General features: G+C 39.7%; 1 protein-coding gene across 1 annotated transcript; it reads right to left on the minus strand.

Moving 5' to 3' along the window:
- Positions 1-340: 340 nt before the first annotated feature.
- Positions 341-9,842, minus strand: KCNV1 (potassium voltage-gated channel modifier subfamily V member 1). The gene is made up of 3 exons (XM_044658265.1): positions 9,361-9,842; positions 5,663-6,192; positions 341-852 (listed from the first exon to the last, which is right to left on the minus strand). Exons 1-3 carry the CDS (start codon positions 9,840-9,842, stop codon positions 341-343), a joined length of 1,524 nt encoding a protein of 507 aa, XP_044514200.1.
- Positions 9,843-12,196: the final 2,354 nt, after the last annotated feature.

Below are 12,196 nucleotides of genomic sequence, written 5' to 3' on the forward strand. Positions count from 1 at the left end.
GGCATAATCACTTCCCTAATGCCTCTCTTTGTCATAGTTTTGTCACTGCACATTAAAATCCTGCCATACCTATGTTATTGGAATGGTTTCACTTTGATGTATTAATTGCTTTGGTGATTTTAAGATCCAAAAGTGAAAAAATAGTTTCAGTGTCACCCTGAATATTTCTGTTTGCCTTTAGTGACATGACATACTCTGATATACCAAGGAAACTATTTGCAAAAATTAAAACAGTAAATGCTATGAGATAATCATCTTAACATTAGCAGACATATACATCAATGCTTCATTAACCTTGCCAGTTATATATGAGCTTTTTAAAAATACACTGAAAGTGGATTTAAAACCAAAAGTCATCTCCTCCACTGCTTCTAGTACTTGCTCTTTCTCTGCCTTTCAATCGGAGCATTTCCATTATACTTCGGGCGTAAACATCTCTCAAGTTAACACTGATATAGGAGTCAGTGGCAATATTCTTTGTCAACTTCTTCAAGGCTTCACGCTGTCGAATAGCTGCTTCCTTCAGTTTCAGAGTGAAATAGCAGGCAGAAAAGCGGTCATTAATAATAGCAATAGGTAAGGCCAAAACCAGTATCCCTGATAATATACAAACGAAGGCCACAATTTTGCCTGTGGTGGTGTCTGGTCTTATGTCACCATACCCTACAGTAGTCATGGATGTTGTTGCCCACCACCATGCACAGGGCACACTTGTGAAAGTTGTGCCTGGCATGCTTTGCTCAGCAAAATATTCCACGGTGGAAAATATTGAAATGCCCACGGAGAGAAATAGGAGCAGCAAGCCAACCTCTTCATAACACTGAGTGAGTGTCATTCCTAGTGACCGCAAGCCTGTAACATGAGAAAAGCTGTCAGTCATTTGATCCATTTAATTCTTTTAATTCATGTGAACATTTGTGCAGTTTGGATGGTAGCTAGATGGCTTCTCCTTTCTCCCTCTTCCATATATTTTTGATATAGCCAGAATTTTGCTATTATTCAAGCCCACCTTGGATCTAAATATGTAGGTGTAAACTAAGAAGGTAAGACAGCTTTGGCATAATTGATATGTGTGACCTAGTTATCCCCAATAGTTAGAGGCCCCTGGCATAGAAGATACTGGCCAGAGTACTGGATTCGGAGACAGGAAGACTTAGATCAAAAAACTGTGTAATCAGGGTAAGTTATTTAACTTCTGAGGACTCCAAGGCATTCCCCAACAAACTTTAGAGCTTCATTTGTGGGTGGGAATTTCTGCTATTGGAGTCACCTGACCTGATGAACTCACAGATTAAAAAAACCAAAATGAAAACCAAAAAACAGTTTCAATACCATCATAATCTACAAGTATATCCAGATTAAGAACTCTTGAAGGGAGAACTAATAAGAATTTGTTAATTTCTGCCCCCAAAAGTCCTCTATCCAAGTTGTGTAGTTCATTGAAAAATAACAATAGTAATTTGCAGAGCACTTTTCTTATTTGAGCTATAATGTTATATAGGCATTATCTCCATTATGCCTAAGGATTCTCTGAAGTGGAAAAGAAATTTCAAATGATGCTCTTTCAGAACATAAATATTTCTTTTCATTAAAATATATTTCAGAAAAAGGGAATTTTAAAAGTTGGAAGGAATCTCAGTGATTAGCTGGTTCAATACATACATGAAGAATCCATACTATAAAGTACTGTAGTGTATGTAATACATGATCTTTTGACACTAGTGGACTATGAATTGTGTATGCACTCAAAGACACATATAACTCCTAGACCAACTGGTACTTCCCTTTTGACACAGCCCAGGGCTTGCCTGTTCCTATAGCTAGTTGGGCACACTGCCTCCATACTGTGCTCTTCTAGGAGGTTGCTAGTGACTAGTAAAGTGAAGGTGCTCCATATACCTGACAGATGGTCAAGAAAATGCATATGGAAGAGTGCCCCCATCCTCGGGCCCACTTAGAAAATGCCTAGGATGATCACTCCAGCAACTAGTCATGGAAACTCATACACTAGGCTGATAACACTGATAGGACTTTATCACTACCCATAGTAAAGCCTTAAACCACCCCCTCCATCACCCGCAGTCTCTCTCCAAACAAAAACTCATACATTTGAGTTCAGGGCCACATGTTCTTTTGGCATGTGGCAGGGTAAACACAACCCTTTGCTATATAGCTCCAATGAGTTGCTCCCTTGGGTCATAGCCTTATTCCCCTTAACTTGTACTATTTGCCTCTGAACCTTTTTGTCCCCATTGTCTAATTGTTTGCTGCTTAAGTATCAGTGCTTTAGCACATGAACACTAAAGCTACAAGTCTCAACCCTGTGCCCTAACATCAGGGAATTCTTCCTCCTTTAGGACATGAGATACAGACCAAGATTGGGATTAAGTTTGTTGGTCCCACACTGGAAATTCTCACATCAAACTCCAAGACTCAGTAAAAAGGAGCTTGTGCTCCTCAAAAACTGTTCTATTAGTCAAGGAAATGGACAACTTATGAAATATATACCCTCAAATTGGTCATCTAACCTTAGCTTCATGACTTCAATGAGGTGGAACCAATCATCTCTCAAGTCAGCTGATTCTACTGTTAATCAGTTATGCAAACTTGTACCCAAGACAGAATTACTGGCCTCTAGGGCAGAGCAGAATGAATTGCTTCCCTCTTTTCTATGACAACCTTCCAAATACTTAAGGATAATCTTCTACAGTACTATTATTCCTATTGTTATTATACCTCTATACAGTTTCCCCTTTACAATTGTGTTCAGTTGTACACATGTGTATATTCCATATTCCCAATGACATCATAGTCTCCCGAAGCCTGGAATATCTATTGTATAATTGTGTTTCTTCTCACAATGATATATGGGGTATCTGTTCAGGAAATGCTATTGACTGACAGGTAGATTTGTCTTTATTTTTATATTACTGTGTATTAGGGATCTTCTATTACACTGCTTTACCCCTTATTTATAATTTAAGTTCTACCAAAAACATCTCTATTAGGTTTTGGGTAGTGTACCTACTTTTCTAGATTAACCTCAATTCTATTTTCACCCCCAATCAGAAAGCATTTTTCTTCTATTCTATGTGGATGGTAGAGAAAATAAGTATTTAGGAAGATCTGAATTCAAATACTCTCTCAGATACTATTAGCTGTGTGACCCTAGGCAAGTCACTTAACCTTTCTCTACTTAATTTCCTCTTCTGTAAAATGGAGATAAAAATACCATCTACATTACAGAATTGTTGTGAGGATCAAAGAATATAATATGTGTAAAGTACTTTGCAAATCTTCAAAAGAACTGCATAAATGCTAATGATTATTCAAAAAGCTGGGTCTCTGCTTAATTACTGTGCTGACATTTTCTATTCATCACATGGAGATGTGGAAGAAGAAATCTAGTTTTGAAGATTTCACAGGATTTTAGAAGAATTAAGGAAGTGATGCTCCAAACTATAGAAGGCTTAAGTCCCCAAAGAAGTCACTTATGAGAAGAAAGTCAATGTCCTATCATAGAACCTGCTTGATATATATGTCTATATCTATATATTTACATATATAGATATATCTATATATATCAGGTTCTATATATATATAGGGGGAGGGAGACAGAGCACTTATGAAACGTGGTCAATCTTTGCCATCAAGATAGATCTAAGTGGACCTGATCTGATTCACCAAAGACTATTTTAAATTAATAAAAGTGTTATTTATACTTTCATTACTCTAGATTCTGATATTCAGCCCCTCCAGATGGGCATGAGTTATTAATCAGCTGTTTATTGTTAGAGACCAATGAATAATATATATGAAGTTTAACCATTTTCGAAGACCTCCTAGGCAGCTTGCAGAGGTAGAGTCAGATTGGAAGCATTATTTTTGAAAACTCCTTCTTCCCAAAATTAACAATAGAATATCACTAGAGTTCATCCAGTCTAACTCCTCTCATTTTAAAGAGGAGAAAACTTCAGTCAAGAGAGGTCAAATGAATTTTACAACTCCACATGACTGGACTAAACTGCCTTTGCTTATTTGTAAGTTTCAAATAATAAATATCCACATAGGGAGGGAGACAGAGAGGAAATGAACTTGTATTTTTTCTCTCTTAAATGATTTTTAAAAAACCCTTACTTTCTGCCTTGGAACCAATACTATTTATTGGTTCCAAGGCAGAACAGTGATAGGGGCTAGGCAATGGGGTTTAATTGACTTGCCCAGGGTCACATAGTTAGGAGTTTGAGGCTAGATTTGAACCTAGGATTTCCCATCTCTCCGCCTGGCTCGCAATCCCCTGAACTACCCAGCTGCCCATTTCCTAAATGATTTTAATGTACAAGGATGGCAATTTTCAAGTAGCTCATCAGTTCATCTTTTATCTAAGTACCAGGTTATGCTCTTTTACTTAACCAATCTCTGGAGTTGATGCTTGTCTAAGAATTTAGAAATCCTTTGTAGAAAACTGACATAGTAGAAATTACTGTTATTTTCCTTTTTGTCTCTTGTTTTCTTTTGAGAAAAATGTAGTCTTAATTGTGTTTTAAAATCAAATCCAATGAAGAGTTTATAAATACACTAAGAAAGCATCCTATTATGTTTCAAAAAAAGGACTAGAGCTTTTAAAAGTTTTTGGAAACCCCATTATCAAAGCCATGTTATGTGAAACTGGGAAAAGACACTCTGGAAAGAAAACAACAACAATGCTGTCAGGAAGAGTCCAAATTAAACCACTTTCATAAAAAAATAGAGAGGCTAATTGCTCTGCCCCCAACTTCCTAGTTGTCTATATACCTTGAGATACAGACAAAAACTAAACATTTTGGCAATATAGATACATATATAATGAATAATTAATCTCTTTCCACCCAATCCCTAAATTTTTCCTTCTTACTCTCCCTTTCTTTTCTCCAAATTGTACATCCTCCCACTGGAAGAAATTTCAATAGTGTTTTGTGAAGCCTGGAAAGGATGATTATCTTCTATATATTTTGGTTAGAGAGTAGTTTGTATTTTACTGGTCATTCTGGTAAATGGGCTAAATTTGAATAGCTTTACTTCTAAGCAAGATATGCCTTTTCTTGCTACAGAAAGTATATGGGGGGAAGTGAACATACTCCTTTATATCAAAGCCAAGTGGGGAGAGTCATCAGAAGTTTCTTTGTCCTCTGTGTCCAGAAGAATATTTAGCCAGCTCCCTGCTGGACCCAAAGTGGAGAACTTGTTCATATTTTCTCATGCCATTGTTTCATTTTAGTCCATGTATTCATTTGACCCTTTACTTACCATAGTATTTAGCACATAGAACATGATTAATAAATGATTTTGGATTGGTGATGTCACATATGTCGTTCCCCCTGTGGAATATAAGCTCTGTGAGAGTGAGGAAGGGACAAGATTGTTTCATTTTTATCATTGTACCCCCCAGGGCCCAACAGAGGGCTCTGCACAAAATAGATGCTTAATAAATGCTTGTGAATTGATTAATTGTGACATTTGTCACACTATTAAAGCCTTAGGAAAGAAGGAAGCACATGTCCACTGGAACATTACACACTTTTTGCAGAGACATAAAACATTTTCTTTTTTCCTTTTTCTATGATTGTTGGAAATACTTAAACCCAATGGTAGTTTAAAAAAAGCATTAATGAAGTGTGAATACCTGTTGAATGTCTGCCCAGCTTTAGCATGCGCAGAGCTCTGAGTAGCCTTAAAACCTGCACGATACGCCCCACATTTTCCAGCTCTTGTGTGGTTTCACTTTCACTCAGGCTCTCCACCAATAGAGTAATATAAAAGGGAAGGATGGCCAGGAGGTCAATGATGTTTGCCACCTTTCTCAAGAAGCCACACCTATTCCTGACACAGAGCAAGCGCAGGGCAAACTCTCCTGTGAACCAAGTAATGCACAGGTACTCCAGAGCCTCCAATAGCTGCATGTCCAGCCAGCTCGGTTCAGCTGACATGAGGGCCATGTTGGCAATGGATACGACCACAAAGATGATGGAGATGATCCCAAAGATCCTGGCGGCCGTAGAAGACCCAGGTTTTTCAAGAATGTCCCAGAGCTTCTGACGGGAAGTAGGGCAGAACCCTTGAGAAAAATCCTGGTCACTTTCTTGATGACTCTCCTGATCTTCAGTATCATCCTTGAAATCTAAGGTCTCACTCAGCTCCTTTCTTTTCAAGTACCTTTAAAAACGAATATGATCATTAGAACTTTTATTTAAAATGATACAACCAGAGAAATGGCATTAGCACTGGTGATATTTACTATCATGATATAGTAGAAAGACCTTGCACCTGCATTTGGACACCTTTAGGTTCTGACTCATCATTTAGTAGCTTTCAGAGAATATATTTAATAGGTAATTAGAAATATGGGATTCTTGAGAACATGGGTAAAGGCCGAAACATAAAATGTGAACTATTTACATAGAAATGGTCACTGAAATCATGGAAGTGGATGAGACAACTAGGGTAGAGGATATAGGGAGAGAAGAGATCCAAGGACATAACTTTAGGGACATCGATATGAAAAAGTGAGAGGAAGATAAGACTTAAAAAAAGAGAGAAAGAAAAGAAGCAGTGAAAATGAGAGAAAAGAAAAGAAATCATGAGAATGCACTCTAATGGAAGCCAAAGAGAAAGAGGATCAAAAAGAATATGATCAACAGAGTCAAATGCTACAGAGCAGTCTAGGAAGATAAGGACAGAAAAAACGAGTATGAGATTTAATTTTTCTTCAGGTACTATGGATTTGAAAGTTAAGGATCTTAGTGGGTACCTAGTTCAGTGTTGTCAAACTTAAATAGAAATGGAGGCCACTGATCCATATGCAAAGGCCCTTGGGAGCTTCATATTGTCTTAGTTTTAAGGGTAAAATTATCTATGCTTTACTGTATTTTTTCTGTTAAAGATTTCCCAAATATATTTTATTCTGATATGCATTTAATTAGGATTGATGTGGGCCATATATGGTATATGGTCCGAGAGCCATGTATTTGATCTAATTAATGTAACAAGCATTTACTGATTAATCTACTATATGATAGAGATAGTTGTGTAGCACACATATACATGTATACAAATGCACACATAGATGTATAGATGTATGCATATATACATATGTATAGATATAGGATATGGGTACACATATATACATACAGGTAAACATACAGATATCCATATATAACAAATTGGAAATAAGATCTGAAAGCACTAAAATTAAGGAGGACTTGGAAAGATTTCTTTTAGAATGCTGTATGAGATTTTAGCTTGAAGGAAACCAGGAAAGGCAGAAAGTGAAAATGAGGAGGGAGAGAATTCCAGGCATGGGTGACAACCAGTGAAAATACATGGATAAGGCAGCTGGGCAGCTGGGTAGCTCAGTGGATTGAGAGTCAGGCCTAGAGATGGGAGGTCCTAGGTTCAAATCCAGCCTCAGACACTTCCCAGCTGTGTGACCCTGGGCAAGTCACTTGACCCCCATTTCCCACCCTTACTGCTCTTCCACCAAGAAGCTGATACACGGAAGTTAAGGGTTTAAAACAACAACAACAAAAAAAAAAAACAACAATAAAAAAGAAAATACATGGATAAGAGTTTTTTGCCATTTAGATGATAGGACATGAGGACCTGGACTAAAGTGGATGCACTGGCATGAGTGAGTAAGGGATGGATTCAAATGATGTTGCAAAAATGGAATCCATATTGAATATGCTTATAATGATTTGGTTTCCTGCTTCTTGTCATTTGCCTCTACATCTATCCTTCACACTCTGGTCCTGCTAATCTTTCTAATCAAATAGTCTAATTATGACATTTTACACTCAAAAATCTTCAGTCCATAATCCTCACCAAATAAAATAATATCTCCTAATTTGGGCATTCAAAGCCTCTATAGTCTAATTTTTCCTGTCCATCTTCCCATCCTTCAATGATAAGTAATACTTTACTCCTTCATTTTTTTCATAGAACTATGTATGAACCTCCCTTTTCCTCACTATATCCTGTTTTCAGTAATCTCCTTTGTATCATAATTATTTGTGTACTTGTCCTTCCCCATAATTAGATTGGGAATTCTTTTGGAGAAATGTTTGTGTAGGTTTCATTTATGTATGCATAGAGGCAACTGTCTTTTATACAGTATGTGCTTTTAATTAACATTTATCAAATGGAATTCAATAATAAACATTCACATATTTATATCACTTCAATTATAAAGTGCTTTCCTTACAACAACACTGCAAAACATGCAGTATTAGTATTATTTCTATTTTAAATAGGATACTGAGACCTGGAGAAGTTGAATGATTGGTCCAAAGTTATATAGCTTGGAACAAAGCCAACACTGAACCCAGGTCCCTAGACTTTCTGTTTAGAAACTACAGGCCAATATCTCTTCTCAGAAACTATCAGTATGAGCCTTAGTTTTGTTAGCTGTAAAGTAGGGATAATAACATCATATATGGACTCCAGTGCTTATTTTATATAGATCAAATGAATTCAAGTAAATAATGTGTCTTAAATTTTAAAGCACGAAATAAATATGAGCTATTATTACTCCTGGGAGACAGAATTGAATCTCTTATTTCCCTTTACTTGCCATATAATTGTGGGCAGGTCACTTCATTCTGACTCAGTATCCTTATCTGTAAATTGGAGTAAATTACTAATGTTACTGCTTATTTCACAAGGCTATTATGAGGAAAGTTTTTCCAAATCCCCAAATATGTAAACTATGTGTTTTTAATTGCAGAGTGGTCATCAAAATCCTTTAATTTTTAATTGTTTAAGAAATGACTTTCCATCTTCTTTCAGATTATTCTGAAATGACATCTTGGTGCTCTGTCCTCCCACCCTATGTTTTTCATATCAATCTTACCCATTTTATCTTATTTTTGTCGTTCAATTAATTTTTTTTCAAATTCCATCCCAGCTAATATTAGGATCACCTGTTGAAGGACTTTCTCTCATCTACACATGCCCTTTACTTACGGTGATCCTAGATGTAGAGCTGGAAGGAATCTTAGAGGCCATGGAATTCAGCCCTTTCAATTTTACAAATAAGGTAGCCCAGGCTCAGAGTAGTGACTTGAGCAAAATCACACAGGTAGATTCATAGGGGGAATTCATTTCATCTGACTCCTCCTTCCACTTCTCTAAATTGCCTCCCAAATTAAAAGACAAACAAAGCCAGTTGGGTTCCACAAATTCTATAGGTAAGTTCTTATTTTATCCTTGACTTCTATCTTTTCTCCTCAAAGTGCCCTCGGTTATTGTTAACACATTTTACGCCACCCACTAGCAACCCCGTTCTTGGCATCCATACCCCCCCCCCCCATCTCCATAGGATACCTGTCCCTACAGCAGGAGTCTATGCTTAGCTCATCGATTCCCCAGTACTGGATCTCTTGCAGGAAGGAGAGAGCGCACAGCTGCTCCATGACATGTAGACGGCCAGTTCGGTAGTAGTGTAGAATGTAGCGAAAAGCTTGTGAGCTCCTGTCGAAGAAGTACTCATTGTCTACTAGGTTGGCGTCGTCGCAGAGCTCCAGGGTGCTGGATGCCGCTGCCAGGGTGCCAGGGTGGCGACAGGACGCCACCACCACGGCCAGCTTGCCCAGTCGCGTGTGCGGGAAACAGGACAACGCTTGCTGGGATAGGACGAAGCGGCTGCCGCCCACGTTGACCGTGAAGCTGTCGCCTAGGGCCAGGGGCTCTCCATCACCCTCGCTGCAGAATACGCTGGAGTCTAAGGAGACCAGGGAGCCGCTGCTCAGAGGAGTCTCATTGGCCGCTCCAGCAGCGTGGGACCGGCAGCGGGCAGGAGCCTCCATCCTTACCACCTGCTCCTGTGGACAAGACAAAGTTTAAGCGACTGAGCGGGCCCCAGTGGGAGGCGGGGGGTCGAGGCGGGGTGAGGGGGATTGGGTGGTGCCACGGGTGCTGGCAGCGGGTGCTTGAGGAACCGCCAGCATGGGAGAGAAGCAGCTTCCCACTCGCTCAGCTTCCCTCTCCATCCCCACCACTTCCTTTGCTTCTTAGGAGCTAAATGTATTCAACCCTGGGCATCTAACAGTGCTAGCTTGCAGGAGTAAGAGTGGGCAGAAAAGAGGAGTCACCCAGCGGAGAATCGGGCAGATCTGAATACAGGCTGTATTGCCAGGCTTAGATTTTATTTTATTTTATTTTTTATTTTACAATATCAAGATTTCATTTCATGCCAGGCCGTCCGATCCCCACGCCCATCTTCTATGACAAGTCCCTCCCCACGTACCAGGCAACTGAGGAGAATCTGCCTTTAAGAGGAGTGACAAGCGCTTGTGAATTGGCTTGACAACTGGGGTGGGGTTGGGGAGGTTGGAGGAAAGCAGGAGATGGAGAGATGCAGGAAAAGTAAGGGGTGGAGGTGGGGTAGAGGGTGGGGTGGAGGCGGGGGTGTGGGACTGCTTCTCGTTTTCCTTCCAGTGCTCTAAATAAAAGGGTAAGAATGGGCCTTTCCTTGAAGCCCATTCCTATGAACAGATTTCTGGTTTGTTCGGTTGGGTTGTAACAATCGCTTTCTGGAAGGTGGAGAGGAGAGGGTTGCTGAAAGGGTAAGGCACAATTAGGCAGGTCAATACAATAAGCAGTTCCATCCAGGAGAGTCCACTTTTCCTCTCCTAGTTTTTGACCCCTGTTTGAGAAATACCTACAATTTTATGGGAGCACCCTCTCATTTTCACCTGGAAAACCACTAGTAACTTGGGATTTCCAGTGAATAATCCATGCGGTCCCCTTAAACTGGGGCCTTTACGTTAGGTTACTTTGCCGCCAATAGGCATTCCCCTAAAAGTTACCAGATGAGCTTTCCTAGGAGTTAGGCAGAGACTGAAAAAAACTCGCTTGCCAGATAAATGAAGGCAAAGGGACCCAGAAAGGAGTGTGGTGCCCAAGGCAGTTGAAAGAATGGTGGCGCCTTAGTAAAATATGAAGAGGAACTGACCTCCGCAAAATGAAAGGCTAATCCGGTGCCTGGGAAATCGTGTTGGTACCCCTCTCTGGGCCTGATTGCTAGAGAGGGATATCCTATGGTGACTTACCAGCGCTCTTCTTGGATGCTGCTCTGCTGAACATCTGGGCTGGGCACAGCAGCTGCAGCTTTGGAGGAAGCTGCTCTGAGCTGTTGCAGAGACTTCATTCGTCCCTCTTCGCGCCTGTCATTAGGAGAGTGTCCGCGGGCAATGACTTTGCTGACCAAGGAGGCGTGGCACAGGGACTTGCGATAAATCGAGCCTTTACCCCGAAGCTTCTCCTGCCTACCTCCCCGCCTTCCAGTTGCTCAGGGAGCTTTACCGCCTCCAGCCTCGCTTTTGACAGTGCTGTTCAGTAGATCCCTGCTCTGTAGTCAACCAGCCTTCTAGCACTGAGAGCAGGCTGTGAAAAGTGAACAGGAGAGGAAGGGGGAGGTGTGGAAAGAGGAGGGAGCTAAAAGCCTGGAGACACTGACAATTATATTTATCTTGAAGACGTTAGTTAACACTTAAAAGTATTAATTTTCATTCCTCTTCTTTGCCTCCACAAATTCTCAAGGTAAAAGTTCTCCAGTCTTCAAATAATCATGTCAATCAAGAATTAGATAATTATATCTCCTGTGTTGTGGCCTTGGATCATATTTTTAATACCTTGCAAAAAGTCATCCTTCATTCTGCAATGTCACTAAGGTTTTCTGAGAGAGAGTGGGGGGGGGATATATTTTCTTGTCTCCCTTTTTTCTTCTAAGTCATTTTAGAAGATGCACAAAAATAAATCAGAGGCAACAAAGTACCATTATTTTGGCAGGGCTCTAGGGTGGAGGAGGAAGATGTAGGATGAAGTTGTTGGTTTTTTTTCTCCTGAGAGAATAAATAACCAATTACAGGAAGAAAAAAGTTTTCAGAATAGTCTGAGGTTTATAGGGTTCGAATTAACCTGAAAGTCATCCATTTGTTCAAAATATGGCTAATTCCCAATATTTTTCCATTAAAAAAGCAGCTAAAATTTCCTGCTTTTATTGGTTAAGAATCAAGAAATAAGTTTATTAGTGTTTATTACATGAGAGGAAGAATTAGGCCACGTCAAAAGTATTCTCAAAGTGTGAAGACTCCTGATTCTAGATCTGAAATCTAAACTTACAAGGTATAACTATGATGTACAAGTGGTTGATTGCAAA

The sequence above is a fragment of the Gracilinanus agilis genome, chromosome 1, assembly GCF_016433145.1.
Source record: "Gracilinanus agilis isolate LMUSP501 chromosome 1, AgileGrace, whole genome shotgun sequence".
Lineage (NCBI taxonomy): Eukaryota > Metazoa > Chordata > Mammalia > Didelphimorphia > Didelphidae > Gracilinanus > Gracilinanus agilis.